Here is a 26,022-nt window from a genome sequence, read left to right on the forward strand (position 1 = left end):
ACCACTTTTATTTGGGACAGTGGGAGAGGTGGATTTTTAAAGAGTAGCTCCCTTATTTAATGATATATTGGGGAGAGAATATGCTTTTCTGACATAGCAGCAGTCCCCTTTAAAGCAAATCTGGGGAAGTTACTGAAGAGCTTGGGGCTTCATATGCCATGAACATCCTAGTCCTGAAGCTTCATGGAATTCTTGTTTGTCATTGCATGTTAAAATTTATTCTCAGCCTTGAGAAAACTTGCAGACTGTAGGATGCCTTTTATTGTGCTTTTATTTCCAGTTTCCCTCATGGCTCCTTTATAGATCTCACAGGTTCAGAGACATGGTATTGCCTTATGTTCTTAGGTGTTTGAGTTGATGGCTTTTGCTGCATGCTTAGCAATTCCTTATAGCTTCTATTCTGACTAAATATGTGATCAGGTAAGGTAAAACGTTGAAGCTCTCTTGTAGCCCTGTGTTGCTAGGCAATTTTGGTGGCTTTTGTTCTAATACCAGTGGAGTCTTCCAAAAAGAACTGTTCCCTAGGAAAGAAAATTACACGATCGGCAGCAGTATTACTACTTCATTACTGCACTAGCACTGCCAGTGACCTTCCTTGCTTTAAATTACACTCTTTCCCTATCGTGCCAGAAAGGTAGCCAAAGGTTCAAATTATTGCTGGAAGACCACAGGGATCAGCAGTATAGAAAACTGGGCAATCACTGTATTTCTGCAGTATTAGGTGCTCTTTTTCTTATATGTTCTTGTATTACTGAGAGAATTTTTGATTGCATATATAAAAATGGTCATGGCAGTAGTTATTTTTACTGTATTGCATCTTCAGGGAGAAGCAGAAATTACAGTGCTTCTCCTCCTGAGAGCTAGTGAGAATTAGTTGCTCTTTGGTCCTTCTCTTATTGGCAAATAATAATCTCAGAGGAGGCCATGCCAAGTGGAGATGGTATTTCCAAGGTCCGTATGGCACCCTTCATTTGTGGATTTTGCTGCACTGCTGAAAGTGCAGTGGTTCTTTCCACCCGCCTCCTCTCTGGTGAAATATTATCATCTCCATTCTGTGAAATTCGGGAAAACAACTGAAGGGATAAATGACTCACACTGAATTAAGCAGCAGCTCAGGAAGAGAAAGCACAGCTCTTTGAAAATTGGATCACATGGCTCCCAGGTACCTTTCAGACAGGGAGATGTTCTTGAACCCCTCTCTCCCTGGGACTTTGCAAACCAGTTTCTCAGGGTTCTGCATCACTGCTTCTCTCACCTCACAATTGTTACAATGCAATTTCAGGATGCTTTTCTTGATGAGTTTCAGGGTGCACAGGATCTGTTGATACCATCCCCAGCTCAGAGGCTGACTCCTCACCACAGGTGCCTGCCTGCCTCTCTGCGTGACAGTATTTTTGCCAGCTGACCGTGTTTAGATGGCTGACTGAATAATACAATTGATTTAAGCTGACTGCGTGCTTTTGAAATATTTGAGAATACACAGCAGCCTTATCACTTTTATTTACTATCTACTTAATCAGATCTATTCAAGTTCTATTTTGTAGACCAATTGGCTGACATTCTTGAATGAAGTGTCTCATTTGTGATTGTCTTTCATATGCCTTCCCAATTTCATGGGTCCAAGCCTTAAATTTACAGAGCAATGACTGTTTAAGTCACCTCATCTTGATCCCCCAAAGCATCATGAATGGATTTTGCAAATAATGGGTTGGGTGGTTCCTAATTTCAAACATTCCCTTCATGATAGATATGGCCTTCATACCAGTACAACCTTTTTCATTTCTTGAATTCAAGAACTTCACAAGAGACGTCAGAATGACCACATGCCATTTTAAAGACACGGTGGGGGATGAGTAGTATCAACACAGCAGTTTAGCAGAGTCAGAAAGAAGGCAGAGTTTTCTTTAGATCAAGGGCAGTACCTTGCCTACAGAGGTATATTACTGTGTCTCTGCCTGCTGTTTTAGCTTTGGGGGCAGGGAGATCTTATCCCTGTGTTACTCCCAAGTATTCCACAAAACAGTCTAAGGTAAGAAATTGTATCAACCTTTTCCTTCCCTTCCAAGTGGAAACTAGTTATAGATATCTACGTGTAGTCTACTTTTTAACATGGGGGGGAAATGTAACAAGCCCTTACAGCAGTCAGCCAGTTTCTGTTGAACTGGTGGTCTTTTGTTCATACTGCTTTGAACAGTGAGGTGACACAGCAGCCTGCTGTCTGGTCTGGTGCACTGGTCCTTCCCTGGAGTCTTTCTTGCATGAAGAAATCCCTGTTGTCCATATTCAGTTCCCCACAGCAACTTTGAAATTTAAATCTCTGCTTACTTCAAGCAAAACTCTTATTGAAACACCATCACATAATCTGTGCCCTTTCAAGACAGGCTTACACAAATATGCAAATACCTAGGTGTTCTTGACACAGCTAAAAGAAATTCAACCCTGATGATAGTCTGTCTCCTGGGAAAAGGTGTTTAGAGATGGGGTACAAAATGAAGGTATAGCTCTTTTCGTCTTTCTCACTTTTTTTTTTCTGCCTGTTGTTTTCTACTAATCCACAGAGGAACAACGTAACATGTCAAATCTGTTTACTCCTCAAACAGTCTGGGATTCTTGAATGTCTTTACTGTAATTTAGGAAGCAACTGACAAAATTGTGTTGGGTAGACACTAAAAATACACACAGTAGGAACCACATAAACTCCCAGGTACAAATTAGCTCTTTTTTTTGCCAGTGCGATTTATGATGAGAAATGAACTAAGCTGCTTTCTCAAAGTTCCAGCTACAGATCAGCTAGAAACTTGAGGGACTACTTGTATCCTGAGAGGTGGCATATTGATCTACAGCTCCAAGAATTGTGCCAAGAATGGAAAATCAACAAGATCTTCACCTGATTTATGTAGGCTAGACATCTGTGGCTTGCCTTTTGAAGGTGATCTCTCAGAGGCGTAATTAAAACTTGATGGTGAATAATCATGATGATTTGTGTCCCCACATTGCAGCCATGTGGATGTTTTTATGTGGTTGTAAATGTGATTGGTCCCTGCTTGTGAAAAGGATGGTTAGAAAGTGCTGGGCTTAAGGGCCAGAATTTTGCACGCAGCACTCTTATGCAGAAGGTCTCCAAATTTTTCTAAGGCTAGACCTCTGTTTCAGTTTAGAACTAGTCAAATTTCAATTTAGTGGAAAAATAAATTCAAGACGTTTTTAATTAGTAAAACTGAGCAGCCTCTAAGTTTGCTCACTGTGCACAGAGAGGCAGTGCTGTGATATCGGAGATGCTGCCTTGGGGCTGGAGAGTGTGGGCAAAGACAGCAGTTTGTAACTCAGTCTTACTTTGGTCTCAACACAGTAGCAACAACAGCATCACCTTTTCCTTCATCCTCATCTCACTTGCCAAAAAGAGAAGGAAAGTATTGGAACAAGGGTTATCCTTCATTGGATATTTAAACACTCTGAGCAGGACATAGATTTAACTAGAGCTGCAGCATGAAGGTTTTTCCATTGAATTCTATTGTTTTGTATTAATGTGGATAGAATTTTCGAGGCATACAAAAATCTACTGCTGAAGCAGACTGGATTTCTTTCTTTTCTCTGCTATCTGGATGATGTTGGGAATTTTGGAGAAGCTGTTTATCATTTGGTTTCAAATTATTCCTAAGATCTGTTTTGTGCTTTAAGACATTTATCCTGCTTTCTAACAGGCCCACCTTTCTCCATTTATATCAGTAACAGTGATTTTTACTCTTTCATTTTGAGACTGAAAGGCATAAAACACCATACATTGCCTACTTATAAAATAAGGTGGGGAGAGGTGGCATCTCCAATTCTGCATGCAGAACAGTCAGCATAGTAGATACAGTTTGAGGGTGATTATCATAAGGAGCATGAGTTAGAACCGATGATCAATTTTCTGAGAATCTAGCCTTTCCATTAATTTTGATTTATTGATTTTTATGAGCAGGAGCAGTGAGAAGCTCAGGCTTTGAGGAGGATCAGAAAGGCCAGTGTGTGTCGAGGGTTATTGCCTTGTTTCGTGCTGTGATTTATACAGTGAAGGTACTGGCTGCATTCTTCTTTTATTTCTACTCATCATTATAGTATTTCATGACTTAAAGACAAGTGCCCTCTGAGAATCTGTTCTGTTGTGTCTCTGACATTATTACAGGCTGAAGGTCTGATTATTGGAAGTGCTGAGCCCTTGCAGCTCCAGCGGAATGAATGGAAGCTGAAGGTGCTCTGAAAAGCACGCCTGAGGCATTTTATTCTTTTAAAGGGATTGAGTTGTTCCTCATAAATATAGGTCCCTGCTTTGACTAATTCCCTCTTGACTGCAAATCCTTTGAAGTAAATGGAGTTTACTTGATTAGAATTAAACCTGTGCTCCAGATTCAACTCCCATCCTTGCCATGTAGCTGAAGAATTGATTAGATCTTAGTAAATCTAATGTTAAAATTAAGCTTCAAATTTACAATTAAACTTTAGAGTTTTGCTTTATAATTGGAATACTGCATGCTGGGAAAGATCAGAAACTTTTTTTTTTTTTGAGGGTTCAGGTGATTCTAAACACAATTTATGTTCCTACAGCAGAGCTGCTGGTGCAGCAGAGGTAACTAAACACACTGAAAGGACGGTTTTGTGGCTAGAAGAGGTACCAAGACCAAGTGTCTGCAGCTGGTGCAGAGTCAGCCTGCCTGAGCCATTTACATCCTCCTGCCCAGAGTCTAATTTGTCCAGTTCCAGTGAGAGAAAGTGGGTGTCAGACAGTGATTCAGCCTCGGGAAAATGTGATTTATCCCAGTGCTTGATTATCCCAGTGCTTTATAATTCTGCTGTTCTTGGACAGGAGGAAGTTTGCCTAAGTAATGGCTGTTTGATCCTGAAGTAAGGAAAGATGATGCTTTTTAGGCATATGAGTGGCTGCTGGAAAAGTTCAAAGGCGCACTCATGAAGGGGTGAAAGCTGAAGCTGAGAGGATTGGGGACTAGGTATATAAAGAAAGATTATTCAGCTTGACTTTTTTTCTTTGTCTTTTTAAGAACATAGATATGCAACCTAATGAAGTGGTCTTGCAAGTCATGGCAGAGTCTGAAGATTTTTTTCAGTCCTTGGCTAAAGGTCCTTCTCTGCTCAGGTTGCTCAGATGTGCCCAGAGGTCAGCATTGCTTCAGTCCTTAGTTTTTGAAAATTCATTCTTTGTTCAAGGAGAATCACAGCACACTCCTGCTTTTCCATTTTGGGATCGTCACTACAGTATTCCTTGATTTTTTTTTTTCCCCCTTAAAGCCAGTGTTTTATTAAAAATAAGGAAGTTTGGGGATTGTTTTTTGGTTTTGTTTGGTTGGTTTTTATTATGTCAGTCTCAGATAAGGGATAGATTATAGAAGGTCCATTGCTTTTGTTTCTGGTTATTTTCAAAGAACAAATTTAATCAGTTATATTCTCATTGTATCTGTCAACGTTTTTCTTGTTACCTCTGTACAATATGGTAGATCATCTCCTGTGTCAGCAGAGCTTCACATTTCAGTGTGTACATTGATCTAATCCTATTTTGTGAGTGATGGGCCCTGGTGTTTGGTACCCAGCAGGCAGGATGGAGCATGCTGTTAGCAGTGGGGAAGGCTCTTGTTTTGATGAGGAGAATTGTGCGTTTTCCCTTTGTCTCTCTGTCCCAGAGCAAGCAACAAAACTTGGCACAAACAAAAAACATTGAGAGAATATTCAGGCAAACAGGTTGTCGCTTCCTCTTCTTGCTGTCAGTCTCCTAAAGACAGGGTCTATTCTGTGTTTTGTTGTCCTTAAGACTGTAGGCTGAGGCTGGCTTTTCTCTACAGTGTTTTGACATCCTTTGCTGCAAGAACTGGGATTTCACTCAAATACACTTTGCTTTCTAAATTTTGTGGCTGATTGTATTTTACATTTATTTTTTGAAGCTCCTGCCTGTACATGTTTTATTCCACCCCCCCTTGTTTTTCTGTTTTTAGCCAGTGAGACCTGCAACGATTTCCATCCCATGTTCTTCACCCATGACAGATCGTTTGAGGAGTTCTTCTGTATCTGCATTCAGCTTTTGAACAAGACATGGAAGGAAATGAGGGCAACTTCAGAGGACTTTAACAAGGCAAGAAAAAGGGTGGGGTGGGAATGACTGGGCAGAATGGTGAAACAAGGCCATATATTCTTCCCTAGAGGCACAGGGATTTACTAATTCCCATTCTGCTGAAAGCCTAGAGATTCATCCCTTTGGATGCTTTGCACATCGGAATGCCAGCATTTAGAAAGTGGTGGATAGAGGATGGGAGAGGTAAGGAGGTTTATAGACCTTTTTCAGTCATGTTGCACTGCAGACTATGTGACTAAAATCCTGGCTTGAGGGGAAATTCTGCCTTTTTATGTTAGCAATATTATGCTGAAGTGCTGCAGCCTCTAAGGTTGTAAATAATGCAGAGAGAGTACTGCAGTGATAATTTTGTGCATCCCTTTGATTTCATGTGAGCACTAAAGTGATAAAACATTCAAGAGTGGACACAATCATGACAGAGTGCTGTGCAGTTTAACCTGCTAAAACAAAAACAAAACCCAAAAAACCCCAAACCAAATAAACAAAAACCAACAAACCAAACAAAAATCCAACCAAAACAAACAAACAAACCCACCCCCAAACCCCAAAAACAACAACAACAACAAGCAAAATCAAAAAATCCACAACCACCAAACCCTGAAAACCAGTGAAGTAATAATTCAACGAAAAACCTCCTCAGTAAGAATTCTGGAAGCTTCAGCCAATCTTCTGACCCTCAGAAAAGCTATAAAGAACAGGTCTGTCTTAATGGTCCCTAGACATCCAATTTTTGCCTAATTTACCATGAGGCTGAACAGTATCCCTGGCATTTTCTAAGAATGACAAACTCATGCTTTTGTGGCCAGCTGGCATCCTTATCTTCGTTGGGATCCTCTGACTAGATCTTGAGCCTCTCCCTGGGAGATGTTTGTTATAGAACTGTTGGTTGGGAGTGAAAAGTGAGACTGTTGCTCAATGTCAGCATGTGCCTTACAAGTGCTCTGAAGTCACCAGACTTAAATGTTATGTGAGAGCTACTAGGAATGATCATGCCTGACTTGTAATTGGAACTATTATTGAAGTGCCCCAATGTCCATCTTCTACTGCAGAGTGAAGGTGAATTCTTAGGTCACAGTGAAGAATGACCTTTCTTGAGTTCTTCCAGGCAAGTTAGTTGGCAGCAGTACGCGAGTCCTGGCTAAAGAGAGAAAGGAAGTCCAAAATGCATGCTGTCGTAGCTAGATGACCTAGAGGCTTGTCCTTACATGGGATTTCTGACATGCTTCTCCTACCTAATGATCTAGGAACACAGAAGGAGCAAGAGCAAGATAATTCACTGAACAGTATAGTGTTGCTAAAATCAAGAGCTTAAAAAGCAACTTTATAAAGACTAGTTCATAATATGTGGTTGTTTTAAATAAATATATTAACAGCTGCCTATTACTTACAGGCCTTCTATCTCAGTAGAAGACGGATTTGTCTACATAATTTCCCACAACTTGACTTGACATATTATTAGTAATCCTAGGGAATTCAGAAAAAGAATGGTTCCATTTCTGGCACTAGCGCAGGTCACCCTAAAAAGAAAACAAAATAATTTACTTTGCAGTGTTAGGCATTGTTGTGGAGGTTTGTAGAAGATCAGGGAATTTTTTCTCTGATCTGACTAGTTTGCTACTTGTGTTTTCTGTTGCTGATAATCCTGTGACTTCACCTATCAGTTCTGTCAAGTCCAGCAAGATCGGCACTATGTCTTACTGCATGTGTCACTGAAGACATGGGCAATTCTTAACTCCACGGGGCAAACCTGAAACATTTTCCATTGGGCTACCACGGTTTTTGTCTGGTGGTGGCACTGTGCTGCATGATCCTGAACCCAGGATCTCTGCCTGCAGAAATCACTCTTGATTTTGTAACTGTTTCCGTAACGGGGAGGGAATGCTAAGCTCTTGCGTCTCTCATTCCTAACACTTCTCTAATTATGTTTTGCTTATCTAAATCCTTTCTTAGAGTCATAAGGAGATTTTTGCGCTCTTATCCACTTCAAATGACATGTGGTGGTGATGTGCATTACTCAGCTGATAAGCGTCTGAAGGGATCTGTGAGTGAAGCAAACTGTGTTGTTGTGTGGGCTTGTGAAGCACTCGAGCGTTTGTGGGGGCTGAAACGTTATATAGTGGTACCCAAGGTTTACCCATCTGGCTGGTGGGTGACAGCTGCCAGTGCAGCCAATGGCTTTACCAAACTAAACACCACCATTTTTCATCCTTACCTGGCAAGAGGCTTTGGTGATCACAACATGTTAGTATTCTGCCTGCATCTTCCCTGTGTGCTCAGGGTACCCATTCTATGCAGCCACTTTTGAAAACTTTGCAGGCAAGGGCCACGTGGGCCCGGGGAGCATTCAGCCCGTCCTTTCAGAAGTGAACGGGAAGAGAGCAGACCTCACAAGATGCAGTAATTTACTTGTGTGAAAAAAAAAATCCTCCATCTTTTCTTTGTGCTACTGTTTTTCAGTTTCAATAACTTGATTGTCATGGTAGTGTATGAAACACCACTTTGTTACGGTTTACCATCCACCTGCCTGATGGGGTCATTCATTTTATTCATTTCTCCTTCCCTTCCTTCTCTAAAACCTCCAGAACAAAATTGGACACTCTCAGTATATTGATTGGTAACTCTTGAGACCTGGAGATTCTGCTAAAAAATCTAGACTGCTTGCTTTGATGTTTAATCATAATTAAAGAAAAGGAGCTTCTTAGTTTAATTTCAAACTTTTGATTAATCACAGTAGCTTGTGCATTGAGGGTCTGTAGGAGGTCTGTGTGCACATACAGAGAATTACTTCCTCCTCTCTTGAATTGGGGAATGACAGGCACTAAAAGAGGCGAGGTGACTGAATTTCCCCTCAGGTTTTAGTGCCTGTTCTCAAGGGTTCTTTAAGCCACATGTTAAGACTTCCTTTTGATGACAAAATGGCATACTGTGCCATCATGGTTCTTCAATTTATGTTTATATAGGTTTATTCCTTTTTAAAGTTTCAAAAATAATCAAACCAGCACTTGGTTGGAAGGATTTTATGGTGTTTTAGTGAAACATTTATGATCTCATGCTTTATCCAACTCTTATTCATTAAAAGAGACACGTTTTGTCAAGTCTTGCATGAGAAAAAGTCCTTTGATCTCTATGATGATAGTATGACACTGTCAGACCTAAAACCTTTTTTTTCAGTCCCTATATACTAGTAGATGTCTGAATAGAATAATTCAGACAGGCAGCTAAGCTTATATTATGCCTTTGTAACATTTTAAGACATACATAATTCATGTTTTGTGAGCTTCCTAGAGAAATTAAGATGCAGTTGTATAGATAGACATGCAAGTGGCAACAATTCCATTTGAAACCTTTTTGTTTTTATTTGAGCCTACAGATTATCAAAGGACACTTTACACGTTTCTCCAAAGTCATTTGTGAGCAGACAGCATGGTTTATGGCTTTGAAAATATAATCTAGTCTCCAAGCTTTACGTAGTTCTACATGTTTTATTAAAGCAGAAGAAAGCATTGTGCATTGATTTTTGGAGTCAGTGCTGACTGTAGGAAAGCTGGCCTGAGTTATCTTACATCCAACATCTAGAAACCTTCATCAGCAGCCTGCCCATTTAAATTGGTGCCCATCAGTCAGATTTCCCTCATGGAGGGACTACCTACACTCTGCTCAGGGTAATCAGGCTCTGCTGCCACACAGACTGAGATGTACTTAAATTGGTTTGGGGTTTACTGTTTATTTTTAACACGATGGTAGGTGGAATGCAAAGTACCTGCCTGACATTAAAATTCCTCCCGTGGGGCCAAATGAAAGCATACTCCCAAAGGAAAATTTTTTGTTGATTCCCACTAAATGTACTTTAGTAAATGCACCTGGGTTGCCCTAATGGGGATTTACATTGCGATTGGTATCTCTTTAATGAACTTCTTGTAAAGTACACATATTGTTTCTTGGGATACAAGGAGACAGCAAGTAGGACATTGTATAGGGGACAAGATTATCCTCTTAACTCTGGTTTCCAGAGATTTCAGTCGGCTGCTTTTCGTAGGTTTGAAGTTCATATGCTAATACGAGGAAGGGTGAGCAAATGGATATTTTAATTGCAGCCATAGCTTGTCTTATAAAACCTGCAGAACAGAATGAGCAATTTGCTAATTCTGTACCTAGTGCCATCTTAAAAAAAACAGATTAAGAATAAAAATAACTGCTTCCTGTCCCAGTGTGGAAGGAAAACGACAAAATTTTTTGACTTGGCTAGCAGACTGTTGAAGCTGCATTGTAGAGAATGGGCACAATGTGGCTATTTTTATTAGTATATTAATGTAGCTTTTGGTTTTTAGATGACCAAAAATTGCAACTCATAACAAGATGCAGATTATCATTCCAACATGGCTAAAGTTAAATAGGAGGAGGCAAAACTGAAAAAATTGTAAGTACTGTGATGTATGGTGCTTGAAAACAAAATCCACTGCATTCACTAAAACTACAGGTTTGAGAAATAGGAAAGTGGGATGAGGTTGGCTAATGATGCTGCCAGTGCATTTTTCTTGTTACTTAGAGATTCAGTTAATTTGGCCTCTGGACATGTGTTTGAGATCATCATGTTATAAAACATGAGCTTTTAAATGTTTCGTGAAAATGTATTTTGTAATAAGAATATATAATAATATTATATAATATAAAAGAAGAAGAAGAAGAAAATATTTTGTAGTAAGAAAAATCTTCTCAGAAACCTCAAAAAACTGGTTTCAGCATTCAGCTAGCATCCATTTCACAGTGGCAGACCTGGTATCCTGAGTATCTGGCTATTTCAGGGACACGCCAAGCTGCAGCACCAGATCCCCCTGCAGCAGGGGGGTCTGCTCAGCAAGATGATAAAACATGTCACTGACAGGGATACACATAACAAACCGCCTTTGTGGTGATCAGAAGCGTAGACATTGTTCACAGCAGCAACAGATGCAAACAATAAATGCCCTACGTGAGTCCTGTAATTAAATAGCAAAGCAAACACGGAGGCATTTGATAACCACAAAAGATGTTTATGGCTCATGCTCAGACTCTGCGAACATTATTCCTTGCTCGCTGACAAGATAACAGAAAAGGTAACCAAGCATAACATAAAAATGAAAAATACCATTTCCTTCCTGGGTGGAGGTTGGGAAATGCCATGCCACAGGTTTCTCAGCTTCTCCAGTGTTGTCATGCTTTCGGCAGCTGTAGGGATGAGTAATTGTGTAAGGCTAGGTTCAAAGTATGGCTGAGTGTTCAAGGACAGGCTCTTAAAAAGCAAACTTGTGTGAGCAGTGGTTGGTGTGAAAACGTGTGGTGGGCCAAACCCACTGTCAGATAATGTGAGTTACCCATGAGGAAGCAAAGGCCTAGGGGGTCATTTTGAAAGGGCCAGAGCAGCAATGTGGCAGAGGAGCTGTCACCAGCTTTGCTGGATCCACTGCAAACTGGGGAGACTCAAGGAGCAGGTTGTCCATAGATCCTGTCCAAAATGCCCTCCTGCTGCAACCTTGTTGTCCTAATGCTAGTCCTTGCCATGGCAGCTTTGTGCCTGACCTGGAAGTGACCGGGCTTTGCCTCCCTCCTGTGGGAGTCACAGCTCCCCAGCATGCTCAAGTGATCCGCTCTAGTGCCACTAAAAATAGTCTGCACTTTTCTGCTCCTTGCAGGCTTGGCCTAGTCTTGATAAACCACACTTTACAGGAAGGAGGCAAAGGCACCCAGAGCTGAAGTGCCTTGGCAGTGAAGCAGCTGCAGGGTCAAAATCAGAACCAGGATGTCTGGCCACTGGCTCCAGCCTCCTCCATGACCCTGCCACAGATGTCATAGCAGCTTCAGCCCCAAAGGGATGCTTTCCTCTCTCTGTGCTCCTCTTTCCCTCCATCCTGGTGCACAGGGAGGCTAGGAGAAGGATGGCAAATGGTAGCTTCAGAAAGTGAAAGAACCATTACGTCAAACAGGAGAAAAAATAATTCTGACAAACTTGAAAGTAAAATCCTTTGCTTAGTCTTTAGACCTGTCTATCACCTTCTCTTCAATTCAATGAAAGGAGAAAGGAAGGCGATGATAAATAGCTCTTCACAGATGCCCTCCAAAGCATTTTTGTTTTCTTATGGGTCTGAAGCAGATGAATTTAACTTCTTTTGGGAGAAGCTTTGGAAGGCTGTTCTGTTTGCATTTTACCATTGGGAAATGCCGGGCTAGTGGAATGATTGCACCTCTCTGTTAGCTTTATTGCACCTTCCCCTGAGAATGCTTTGTTTATATCAGTCAGGGATATTGCAAATAAATTATTCTCACATAGAATGAATTCAGTATTCCCCAGGCTGGGGCAGATTAGCACAAATTAAATCCCACATTTTCACACCTGAGGCCAAAAGCACTTTATTAACTTTTATTGGAAACAGATAATTGCCATAAATATATTGTATCATTAATTGTGTAATGCACGAATTTATAAAAAATTTGTAGCAATTAACATTTTGAAAGTCTGCTGCATAGATTACAGACAAAATAAGACCTTTTAATTGAAGAAATTAGTCCCTTCAAATACAATAGGAATCTTACAGAAAGCATAATTTGGATGCAGAAGGATTGTCAGATCTATTCCATTATCAACCTCTTCCTTGAGAATGGTCTGCTTTAAGCAGTGCAATTTAATGTGATACAGAGAGCCTGTTTAAGACCTTTCCCTAGCATTTGGTCAATGTTCCCTCTATGCTTTTTGTGGCCTAGATATTCCAAATGTATGCCTTCATCAGCTGCTCATTTAGGAATGGCTCTGTTTGGTCTTCTCTGTCTCTGTGCATTTATCTCCACCTGTCAGATCTCCAAATGTGTCCCATAGCACTCATCTGCTGCTCCTGGCTGCAGGAACCTGAGATGGGGTATTTAAGATGCTGAAGATGCATCTTTCCACTTACTGAGGCATCGGTCTGTAAAAATCAGATTTAAGTATTCATACCCCAAAAATCGGGGCTGTCAAGCTCAAAAGAACTGCACAACAGTATCACATTTTTTAATCTAGATGGTTTCTTCCTTTTGAAAAATTTTCAGTCTGAACTAGCATTGTCAAGAATGCAAATACATTTTAAAAATTAATTTGTGAAAAGTAAGTACTTAGACTGCATAATGAAGCAGTCTAATTTGTCCTTTTTCTGCACTTCGTAGCTGATGAACTCCTTTTCTAGTTCAAAGACTTTTTTCATTTAAAATAGTATCTTTACTATTTTCTATCTTTGCCACAAGGCTTTGGAAGTCTTTAGTAGTAGGGTCAGATCTAGTTATAGAAGAACGATCCTTCTCCAGTGATCACATACGCAATAATTTCATGGAGGGCATAGCCTTAAAAGGAAAAGCATTTTCAAGCTTGATTTCTCCCATTTACATGCCAGGATGGGTGGACCAACAAAGAGATGGTTTCTTCAAGCCAAAAGCAAGGAAAGGAAAGGATGTTTCAACAAAACATCTGTTATTTAAAACAAGAAAAAAGGAAAAGAGTATTTTAGTGTAATCCATTCCTTGGCCAGCAGCTTGTCTTGTCCTTTCCGCAGTGATGAAAGCCTCTGTTGGTCTCAGCAGTAGAATCTCTTATTTGTAGAAAATCTAGCCATCATTGGCAGAAGGGATTTTATCCCCCAGATTTTTAGTGAAGTCTGTGTGTTACTGTAGAACACATACAGGTCTGTGTAACACCCCGGAGATGATAATTTTTTAAAACTGCTGGTACTTCATACTTTCAAAGCACTCTTCATTTTCATCTCTGTGGGTGCTGATCAAACCAATAAACTTCTCAGCCTTCAAAAAGATGATTGAGTGGAAAGTCTGATAACCAGAGGAGAAACACTGAGTGTAGGTTATCTGTGCTAACAGCTCTTTTTCTACTCCACATAAACCTTTTGCACCGGAAAAAAAATGCCTCACTTGCATGTAGAATGTGTTAGCTGTGAAGGGAAATGATATAACCTAACTGGAACTGTCACCAAAACAGCATATTTTGTGATATTGCCCCTGTCATTCCTGTCTAAAAGTGTGGATAATAATCAGATCCCAGGAACCTCTCTTGTCTCTGTATTTTTATTTATTCTTTCTAGGATATGTTTTTGTAGTACAGTTAAATCAGAGGTGCATGGCATATGGCTTTTTGCTGCATGAATTGCTGCTGATGTGAATGTCAGTGGGCATATAATACCAGATTTTCATTTTGTGAATCACAATCCATGGAATTCAGCCTGAGAGCTCCCCAGACTACAGACCTTATTATAGGCAAATAAAAAAGGGAAGGAAGGGGGGGAGAGGTGATGTCTCAGATATTTTGTTTCAGTTGAAATGAGTTTATAATGATGAATGATGCAGCTGACAATGAGATTTTTATAGCCTCTCTTGGAGTAGCAGAAGAGCTTGTGTTATTGTTGGTTTGCTTTAAGTAATTGTAATCTAAATAGCACTGTGGTTGAAAAGAGCAGCAGAAATCTTTCATATGTGTCTCATAAGCAAAGCCGGGGTGCTTATTTGTTTTTTGTCTCATCTGTCCTTACACAAATGTCCTTCACTGTTTGCAGCTTACATCTCGCGTATTGTCTTGATCGAGTATGTCAGTCACCATTAAAGAGGCGTTTGCCAGTCAGTCGCTGCTGCTGCCTGTCTCTATTTTTAGCACATGAGGTAACTGGCCAGCATCTGACAAGCTGAGCCTGCTACCCGATGCACCAGTGTAAATTAAGGTTGGCTGTGATAGAGGCAGATGGGAGGGAGGGCTGCTGGAAGGCGGCGTGAGAGGAGAGGATGGTGTGTGGGTGCAGATGGGCTCTCCTCTCCCCTCCCCACACCAGCTATCTCAGTCCATATCCACACCATGCACACTGGGCTGACACAGGTACCTGCCTCTGCTGGCTCCTGTAGTTACCTTTATTAGGCTAATCACAGGTTAAACTGGGCCTTGGTGCGCTAATGTGAACTGTCCTCAAGTTCCCAGACACCGGATGAGAGGGAAAATGGAGGAGGTGAGGGGTTTAGCATGTACTTTTTGCAGGAAGTGTTAGGTTTTGCCCCAGAGAGTATTTGGCCTTGAGACCACAGCAGAGGCAGTTGTTATTTGGGATGGTGGTGAAGCTGAGACATGTGAACTTGGGTTCTGCCACTTTTCGCCTGAGAGCTAGATAGCTTACTGGGGGATGGAAGGTGTTGTGTGTCCCTCTGAAAGTGGTAAGGCTCTTTTTTCTTTGCCTTTTCCCCTCTTCACTGTGGATTTGAATAGTATGCAAAAAATGTTGTGGATCTACTGATGACTAAAATATAATTTATTGAGGGGCTCCATTCCAGTTCCTAAAGTTGCCTTCATATGTTGGTCATGGTAAGCAGAGAAGCAAGGCCCTCAGTAATACTGGCACTAATTCTCCAGAAAGCTGAGGAGAATCACCTAAACAGCTGAGCACAGGAAGGGAGACAGATTTGATACCATGAAAGTATATTAACCCAAACACCAGAGAGAGGTGAAGGAACAAATACCAGAATCCTTGAAAAAGACATTTGTGTAGATGATTAAAGGTGTTGCCATGTCAGCTGAATATTTGTGCCATGGCCATGAAATTGAAATGCTCAAGAACCAATCCTTCCATCAAGAATGTCAAGTCTGCTTCTAGAAGATGTGTGTGAAAGCATCTGGAGAAACAGTTTCCACACATGCTTTGAATTTTATGGTAATTTTTTTCTCTGGAGAGGTGTCTTCAGGTTTCAAGCATCAGTTTTCTGTCTTAGGGAAACTGACTGATGCTAATTGTGTTGCTGATAAGAGAACCTCAGCAGCAAGAACTTAAAAACTGCAGTTCTGTCCATTTTGCTTGAATAGTACATGCTGCCTAGAACTTTTTGTTGTACTTAACCAAGAGCTCAAAGGAAACCACAGATCTCATCACATCATTGTTACATTGTCAGCCTCTTCAGAAGCAATTGACCAGCCCTTCATAGTGAAAATAACGTCTCTAAAGTCACCAAGTGGAAAAATGAAACATCCTTGCTTTTGTAAAATCAGATGTGTGAGATAAAGAATGTAATCTCATAGCTGTCAAGATTTTCAGATTCCTTCCAAGAACTCATTTTTATGTAAGCTAGGGATCTGGAAATTGCTAAAGGACTGTTTCCTTCCCTAGGGATCTGGAAGTTGTTAAAGGGCTGTTTCCTTCCCAGTGATTTTCTTTTTTGGTCTGATTGTCATATAACTGATACTCCTGCATTTTAAGACCTATATGTGATTTTTTTAAAAGCTAGTTACTGGAGGTAGAAATCTTACTGAATTTCTCTCTCAGTTTTAAGTGAAGTTTCCTCTAGCTTCTCTCCCTGTTCAGTACTCCAATCTTCAATACGATTTATTCCCCCAGACTTTCTTTCTGCCTGTCCTCTTTCCTTGGAATAATGGCATGGCTCATAGTACTTCCACCTGCCTTGTTAATGGCTTTTCTCACTTTCTAGCTGGAGACACCCACTGACTACTTTGGACAGCCACATCCATCAAGACATCAGAAAAGATCCTTTCAGGTCATAGAATATTGGAAGCCAGTTTTTGGACCCAGGATGGGTGTTACTGGCAGCTATGTATTTTCAGCAGTAGTAGAAATCTGAGGGCCACTGTTAAAATTGTAAAGTACAAAATTACATGCACACATGTGTTTCTTATTCCTAAAAATTGATCTGTACGGACAAAAAAGTCTTACCTCAGAAGTAGTGGTATAAATACAACATTTAATAATGATGGCAGAGAACAGGATATTCTTTTATCTAGCTGAATTTCACACACACTGGGCTTCAAAGTTTAATTCATTTAGATAAAAGAACCGTCTTCACCAATCTGGGAGATGAACCTCAGGTAAAAGGTATTGTATGTGTGCAGCTTGAAAATTGATTCAATTAGATATATGGCCTAAATGGCCCTTTGCTGTGTAAAATCTTTAAAGTACCAGACAAAATCTTTAAACTGGTGGTTCTGCTTGAGGAGAAAAGAAAGAAAATATCTCCATAAAACTTATTTACCTTTGCATGGGTTAAGGGTGTTTTATTGCCTTGTTGCTTTTAAGCTCCAGAGAACAGGATGTTTCATAGCTGCTCAATTTGCTTTAGTTATTATAATTTGAAAGAGTTTGATGATTCAAATTTTCTTCTCTAAGCTTCTTGATTTTAGTACTAGAGTAACACTTCAGTATCTTGTATTGATATTTATGATGGCGAGGGTTTTGATATTAATTTCTGCAGATATTTTCTTTGATACTAAAAGCTGAGGATGGGTGATTGCCAAAGCAGATTAAGGACTCAGAAAGGCTAATTTCATGTTTTACAAATATCATTGTAGGTGCTTGCTTGTAGGACGGTCACTGGGCTGATGAGTGCCATGAATCACCAGTGCACCCTTGTGTGGTGTGGACTAACTGCATGCTGGGTTGCATTAGCTAAAGCACAGCTAGCATGGCAGAGGAAGGGATTGTTTCCCCCAGCCTGGCCTTTATGAGGCAGCAGCTGGAAGACTGTGTCCAGTTTTGTGCCCTAGAAATGGGAAGAAACTGACGAAAGGGCCACCAAGATGATTAAGGGGGATGGAGCATGTGGTGTTCAAGGGGAATGTGAAGGAACCAGATTTCTTCATCCTGGAAAAGGCTGGATCCAGGGTGAATCCAGCTGTACCTTCTGCCATTGTTTGAACAAGAAGGATGAGGAGGAGATGCATACTCTTCTCAGAAGTACACAGAGAAAGAAGAAAAGAGAAGTTGCAATGAGGGAAACTGTTAGGATGGAAGGATAAAACACTCCCAACTACTGATACTGGTGCAGCACTGGAACCAGTTGCACAGAGAGATTATGAAATCTTTATCCTTGGAGAAACCCAAAACTTGCCCAGAGTTGCCCTGAGGAAGCCAACTTAAATATGAAGTTTGCTTTGTTGTGTCTGCAGGACTTGATGCCTAGAACTGGCTAGCAACCTGAATTATTTTGTAGCTTTATGTGTAAAAACTACTTTCTTATGCAGTAGGATATCTTATCCAAATGGGAAGAAATAGTAATTCATATCATTAATCATAATTGAAACAAACTCAGATGGAGCATCAGCCAATCTCATAATTTTTTTCTAATGTTAAATAGAGTGCAAAAGATCCTTGTGATGGATTCTATAGCCACTTCAAGAAGTCAGGCTTTCCCCCTTAACTGCAGTGATCCCTTTAAAGCAGTTTTAGCTTGTCTTAGCTCTGACAGCTGAACTGTTATTACTCAGGGGCATTCAAGCTCCTTCAGAAATGTGATGTTGAAAGCATTTCTTCAAAATTCCTTGCCAACATTCACAAAAGTGTGTTTTACTAAATGTTTACCACTGGCTACTACTACAGCTCAGCCGACATGGTAACTTCTCTAACCACAGAAATTCATTAGCATATTTGAACCCTAATACTTAAAGCAGGTCCTGTGTGTAGAAGTTGCAGAGCCATGTTTGGCTACTAGTGGATTGGTTTTGGGGATGCTTGTTGTCTTGTGGCTGGCTGTTGGGTTTTTTGGGGTTTTTATACATGCTTGTCTTGTACACAAACATTTGCTCTTGCTAAAGCTCTGTTGCTTACAGGTTCTAGCTTCAGGTGCAAGTTGTCATTTCACCATCCCAGGAAGTTTCAGGTATTTCTTTTAAGCACAAGTTTATGACCAAAGGAGAACACCATTTAAGTCAACAGAACATACAAAGAGTAGAAAAGGAGAACAGAAAGATGATGTTAAGTGATTTTTAGTAGGATAACAAGAATACATAAATGATGTCTTCCTGCATGTTGCCTGAAAAGTTACTGGTAAAGATGGGAACTTAGCCCACACCTCACTTGTCAGTGCTTTGATGACAGGGCAACTATGTCTTGGTTTCTTTTCTCATATGCTGATGCACAATTATGTTAGCAAGGAGAGGTTTTATTTCCTCTATGATGGAAAGCATCTTCCACATTTAAGCAAAATATTTACTCTTTGTTTACATCCTTTAAAGGTTAAAGTAATGAAGTGGTTACAGTGTTTGCCGCACTTTTGGTGTAAATGGCTGAAATGAAACTGTGTGGCAATTTGAGACAGTAATGAGAAAGATGATGATAAACTGAAGAGATGGCACTCACACTGTCTTTTTGTGCACAAGCTCTCATGCACAGTTAGAAGCAGTAAAAATTTGAGAGCAATTACGAGAGAACCAGAGCTGCCAGAACTTTTTTTTTCTCTCTTCAAATGACCAGAAAGACTGCAGTCATAAATGACAAATTTAATAATCAAACAGTATTTACCAGTATGTGCATATGTGAGCACAGCATCTGCAATGCTCACCGTGATTACCGAGGCAAACTAGGGCACACTGTGCCCACAGTTAGCCCAGCAGTGCAGCTGGCTTTGGGTGGGTGGGCTTCTGTGGCTGCCACAGGGGTTACCGATGCTCTGGATTGGGTAGAAAGTAAGGCAGGACCTTGAGTATAGAAACCTGTATATTCCTGGTGCCTGGCTCCAGCACAAAGTAGCAGTGCTGTTACTTCCAAGGAGACGCTATTGCCTCGGCCTTTCCGGAAAGACGTTCCCTGTTGTCCAGATGTGAAAATTAGTTTCAGGCTAACACAGAAATATTGAGCACCACTAGAAAGGACAACAGCTCAGATATGGAAGGCAGCCAGACCTCACTGCGGACTGTGGCTAGGGTAAAAAGGTTGTCGTCAGTGACTGTATTTAAAAAAGAGTTATAAAAAAGCTTCCAAAAGCTGTGCATCCTACAAAGCAAAACTACTCTGATTAAACTGATAATTTTAAAATAAAAGGGCTGCAGAGAAACCAAGAAAACCAGCAAATCCCTTCTTTCTGTTTTTTCTAGATAACACAAAGTGTTACTTAAAAAAAAAAAAAGTATGTTAAAAATCTATTTATAAATCAAAAGAAGAAAAGCAGGCAAAAAATTGTGCAAGCAGCATTAAGCTGCAAAAATTTTCCTTGGACACATTGCAGTACCTTTTCAAAGCAGCATATGGGGTTTATTCTGGTGACTCTAATTTTAACATGAATGAGAGTCACGTGGAATACTCCTGGCATACTGCTTTGAAAATAAATCCCTGCATGATTAAGAAAGACTGAAATCTTTTTAAACATCTATTTTTTTTTTTAAACCAATTCTGAAATGTTTTTAAAGGAAAGCATTAATGGAATGAAAATGGTCCAACCCTGAACAAAGCACTAATGTAACAGGTAAAAATACTGCTGGCTTAGCACTGTAGATATGTTTGTGTTTCAGAGGCTGGGTAATGAAGAGTGAGGAAAACTTGGAGTTTGTACCCACTGTGGCAACTGCCTCTGCATTGCTTGACCTTTATAAATTTGTGTCTTCACTTGGAAAATGAAGTAATCATTCCACCTACCATGTGCAAAGAGCAGAGGGCTCAGCGAAGAGAGTACAAGGCAGGATTTGTCTCTGCAATGGCAAGCATTGCCATGTGCAGTATTGACACATCTTTAGCTCGTGGATGGTGGAGACTGAAGAAATATGTACTCTGAAGATCAATTAGAGAGAGACTCATTAGCAGGAAGGAAGTTCTGAGCAGATGCAACAGCCCTGACAAAGTGAGCCAGAACATTGATAGAGCTGGGCCTGGTGTGTGGGCTGAATGTGAAGCAGGGTTGCTGGAGGGAGGTTCAGAGAGTCCTTTCTGACAGCCGGTCCTTCCTACCCATCTTCAGAGAAAGCAGTCTTAACAGCTTCTTGAAATGTTTTGAAGAGGATAAGACAGAAAATGTCCATAAAACCATATTGAGGAATACAGACATGAGCACAGTAAGGAGTATGGACAGTCATCTGGTGTCCTTCCAAAGATGCCAAGAAAGAGGGAAAAGTTACTTTTCATTTTCTAATTCTTTTTGCTTTTTTTCCCCCCTTTTTTTTTAAACTGAGAATGCAAGGTTTATTTTTATAACTTTAGTTTTGTGTGGGCTGCTGCTTCAGTGCTTGAGGATCTCCTCTGATTGTTTGCAATACCTTATTGCCTGTCTTACTAATACTTATCTACCTTGACATCAGAGACACTCATGCAAAAAAAGAAATTGCCTGCCTTTTATTCTTTTCACAAAATCTTCACCAGTGACATCATGATGCTGAGCTCACCTGTCCTTCTTATCTGTTGACTTTGAGTGGGGTTTTTCTGGTCATTTCAACAGAGTTGCCACTTTCCAGACTTAAACATGAAATGAAACAGGCAGCATAAAGAAAGAGTATTTATGCCAGCCTTATTTAAGCAAGAGACTTCATTTAAGCAAGCCTATTTATATAGTGAGGTTATTTATACTACATTTGGCTGTGAATGGGCGTGTGTGGGCACGCTTCTGTTGTGCATGCAACACGTGTTTGGGGTATGTATATTTGGCTGCACATTTCCATGTACACGGATTGAAAAAGTGGCTGTTAATGTCTTTGAGAAAGGGATGTTGCAAAGCCTAGCTCAGGGAGACTTTGAAATCCTCAGGATGCCTGCTGCCAGAGGCTGACACAGAATAGAAGCATCAGTAGCTCATTTTGTGTGCTCCGAATTACCTTATGAGGGTGTGGATGGAGGATATTGCCCTTTCTGGCTGAAGCTAAGTGTTCACTCAGTAAATTGCTCCTATTAGAGCCCACTTGCAATAACTCCATGGTAAACAGCCCTAACTGTTCATTCAGCTTATGTGAGCATTCATGTGACTTTCATTCCTGCATGAGGTGGAAGCAGACAGAACACATTCTTAGGAAAATTTGTTGGGTGCTTGCTGGACCTGGAAACTGGACTCATGTTTTCTGTTCTTCTCATTAACTGTAGTCTTGGCAATCCCTTTCTGCACCACCGGAGTCTTCCGACACTTTCCCTTCCCTGCAAGCCTGGGATGCAAAAGCAGTGCTAAGGTGATGTGATAAGCATGGATTGGCACTCATCAACAGCTATTAAAATAATAGTCTGGAGGTCCTTCAGTAGCAGCTGGGAAGGTGAACCAAGGCAAAGATAACTCTGCAACTGAGTTGTTTTCAGTATACTCTTTCTAAACATCATCAACTAGCATTGTCAGTCTGGCCTTAAAGGTGCACAATCATGGCAACAGTTCCTCTTAAGGCTGCTGGGTGTCTGATTGTTACTCTTAACACACAGCAGAAGCTTCCAAAATTAAAATGCACACATAGAAATCTCTCCTCAATAAAAATCCTGGGTTTTTTTTCCAGAGTGGCTAGGCAAGTAAATACTGGGTTTTTAGAAATCCAGAGATGTTTGCTAGCATCATCCATTGTGACAGTCTTAAGGGTCTGTTGGATTAAACCCAAAGCCCCTGCTTCAGGTCTCACACTACTAATCTCTTCTCCATTAGCAAGGGAGAGCATGAGTTTTGTGTGAACAGATTTAATCTTCCTGTGCAGCAGATGTGCTGACACATGGGTTTCTCCAGTCAATGGGGTAAATAATCTTTTGTTTAAGTAGTTCCTAAGTACCTATTTATGTAATTAACATTATAAAAAAATCATGCGTCATTATTTAAACAGTGAACTATGACAGCATCAGACTGAGTTCAGATAACTGAGACAGATGATTTTTTCCTTTATTTTGTCCATCCTATTGTTCTTTGGTTTTGTTAAAATCAGAAAAGCTAAAGAAATCATTCTGTTACCATTTCACATTATCAAGTAGAGATTTAACTACCATCTTCTAGAAGAAAACTGCAGTGCACTAATGAATAAGATGGAGGGGAGCATGCATGCATGAAAGAAAGACAAGAGCAAGAACCTACAGGGCATAATTTGTTTCAACAGTGTTAGTACGATGTACATTCCACAGTGCCCATCCTACAGAGACCCAAGTATTAAATGGAAGTCTTAGACTGTTTGGATTGAAGATAAACCCAGCTTCTATTGCTTGTTTGGCAGCCTGTGCAAAGCACGAGCTGGAGAAATAGCTAAAGATGAAAGGCAAAATACTGCAGCGATGTGAAATTGTTCTGTCCTGGCTATGTGTACTCCAGACAGTGATTGAATGAGAGAACTGAGATTACAATGACATGACTGAAAATGCTCTCAGTATGTTGCAAAGGGTTTTCACACAAAATTATGATATGCATTTGAGCAATGTGGGCAAAGGAAGGAGCAGGGGAAATCCTAACCCCACCTAACCCCATATGGCAGATAATGCTCATATGGTCTGAATGTACTGAAAATTTTAAAACTCACAAGATGATTTCTGAGCCTCTTGCAGTTGTGTATTTAAGAGTGCTATGTGAAGAATCCTGAAGGCGATGGTGTGTATTGTGAAACCTTCTGCTGTCTACTGTCTGGATTTATTATAATTGATTTGAAATTCTTCAGTGCCCTCTCATGCTATATGACTGCAATGTATGTTGGAAATGGCAAGACTTAAAGGTTGCAGACAGCTGTAGGGGCTTGTGTATTTTAAGAGCTTTTTTAATATGATAGCTATCCAAAGACAAACTAACTATGATTGTATATGACACTGCCGCCAAACCTAAACATCACTTGAGGTTGTTTGTCTGCTGTATCCAGTATCAAGGTTAGAAATAATTTTATTTTTTTCCTTGTGCATGTATCAAAATCTATGCAACTCCAGATTTGTTCACTGTAACAGAACAGTCTTCCTCTAAGCAACCCAGTTTCTCTTTCTTCCTTTTTCAGACTAGGTTTCTTATGAGGGGTTGTGGTGCCTTTCTTCTTTTTGTTTAGTTGTTTTTTGTTTTTTTTTCCTAAGATGTGGCTATTTTGGTTCTGTATCAAAGGCAAAGCATTTTAGATCTTCTTATAGTTAACACTGGAGGTGGAAATGGAGCCTACAGTCATGTTGTCTAGACTAGGAAGTCTCCTTTCACTACTCAGACTACATGTAATCATTTAGCAACAGGAAAACTGAGAACTATTCATGTCAGTTCCTGTAGCCAATTTCGGGATCGTTTGTAGGCTGTCTTTGGCTTAGCTGAAGAGCTTCAGTTGTCAGAGATGATGAAGAAGAATTGCAAATTCAACACCCCTAGACAGTCATCATCCAGACTACTGCTGTGTATGTCCAGGACTGTTGCATGAAATTCTATAAAGCTATGATTTAATTTGTATAAGACAAGTGGAGACTTTCTTTAATGCATGTCTATGTATCTTGAAGTTTTTTAACATGTGTGTGCATCCTCAGAATGGGGAAACCTATCCGGTGGTGCAGGAAGAGACTTGAATGCTCCCTGTGGTTACAGCACAGGGGAAGGTTGTAAACACTGAAGGTGCTCCTTGGTGCTTGGATGGTGGAAATGCTTTGCAGAATGAAAGCTTCTGTGGTTCTGTAATTCATGTAGACCTTCTGGGTGCTATGGTGGCAGATCACCTCTGAAGGTCATGTCTAATCTGATTTGCAAAGCTGTGTTCCTGACTGTTTTCAGCAGCTTATATATCACTTCTGTGTTCCTAGTCAGATAAGCTTTGTGGTTTGTAGTAAACCTGTCGTAAATGGCAGAAAGGATAGATGTCTCTTTATGCTCTGGCCCAGCATTTTGATTTGAATTTGTGTTTTTGTGTTACTATGCAAAATCTTCTTTCTGATGCAGTAGTATTAGAAAAAAACCCAAACCTTCAAAACTGGTCATTTGAAATAAAGTGTAGGGGCCTCCTGATAAAAGAGTCATGAAGTTTTCTGATACTAAGATTTGGGAAAAACCAAACTAAATGTGATATATGGCCTTGGAAGTCTCTGAAATACTTGTTTGTATTATCTACAGACTAGGTCCTAATTGACACTTCAAGAATACAGATGTGAAAGGGAAATATGTCAGTCTTCCTGGAATAAATCAATAGGACTAACTGTTCCTGGTGCAAATCAGCTGCTTCTAAAAATGGACTTTTGGAAGGGCTTGAAAGTTTACTCAGAATTATCAGGTAATTTATGGCACTGGAAGAGGAGTCACTGGGAGCCAACCAGCAAGTCTGTGACTTGGGAACTGTTAGCAGGTTAACCATCTTCCCCTTTAGGTATCTAGGCTAAAAAAAGAAAAAACCCACGATCTAGAAGGATGAGTAAGCATTATATCATCACTGATTGTTCCTCAGCTCCCACACACAAACAGGTCTTAGCCCATGACAGCATACTGGCAGGAGCTGCTGTCGGATTGACAAGTAGCAGCTTTGGTGTGAAGCCTTCCTGGAAATCTTTTATCCTTCTGGTTAAACAGCATCATTTTATCCTCCTATCTTAGAAGATTTTTTCACAAATCTTATTTATTATGCTGCTTTGAAAATGCCTGGATTTTTCTAGCCTTGATTTTTTGATCTCCCTTAAAAGCTTTCTTAGGTGTCTGTGTCTTGTCCTGCTTTTTAGATTGCAGTGAAATACTTAGTGTGTTTATTCTCACAACACAACCTTGTGAAGAAAAGAAATGCAATTTGCAGGGGAGTTTACTAAGGAAAGAAAGTGACAAAGGTGAGATTTCATAACCTTAAATCTAGTGGCTTGCTGTTGTCAGACGCAGAGATCTCTGTCACTTCTGCTCCTTTCCTATGAAAGGAAAGACCTTAAAAATGTGTCTTCTGAGTTCTTGACTGGTTGCCCTAATCTGGGACACAATCTTCTCCCTGTGAGCATGTGAAATGCAGATGGGAGTTTTGGAAACTGGACCAAGGGAAAGTTTCTCCAGATACATCAAAGTTGCACTGCTAATCGTTTTTGGTTTTTTTTTATTGCAGTGGGGTTTTGTTTAGCAAAGCACAGCCTCATGAAGAGTTTTGAACTCTGTGCATCACATAACAGAAAGGAACAATGTATTTCATAAGGAGCCTCTTCAATTTAGTTTTGGCTTAAAAAATTAATTGTAGAGACCTTCTAGGGATGTGCCATTTGGTTTTCATTGTACAGTAGCATTGAAACATT

At 40.3% G+C, this 26,022-nt stretch overlaps 1 protein-coding gene across 4 annotated transcripts in view; it reads left to right on the forward strand.

The window, feature by feature from the left end:
* The window catches only part of ELMO1 (engulfment and cell motility 1), a 311,991-nt gene that overhangs the window by 202,116 nt on the left and 83,853 nt on the right, over positions 1-26,022 (forward strand). For all 4 annotated transcript variants that reach the window (XM_048298919.1, XM_048298911.1, XM_048298938.1 and 1 more), the window contains one exon: positions 5,982-6,118. In XM_048298919.1, the coding sequence (XP_048154876.1) occupies positions 5,982-6,118 (137 nt within the window). The remainder of the gene's footprint in view (positions 1-5,981; positions 6,119-26,022) is intronic.

Source organism: Corvus hawaiiensis, chromosome 1, assembly GCF_020740725.1.
Source record: "Corvus hawaiiensis isolate bCorHaw1 chromosome 1, bCorHaw1.pri.cur, whole genome shotgun sequence".
NCBI classification, from domain to species: Eukaryota; Metazoa; Chordata; class Aves; order Passeriformes; family Corvidae; genus Corvus; species Corvus hawaiiensis.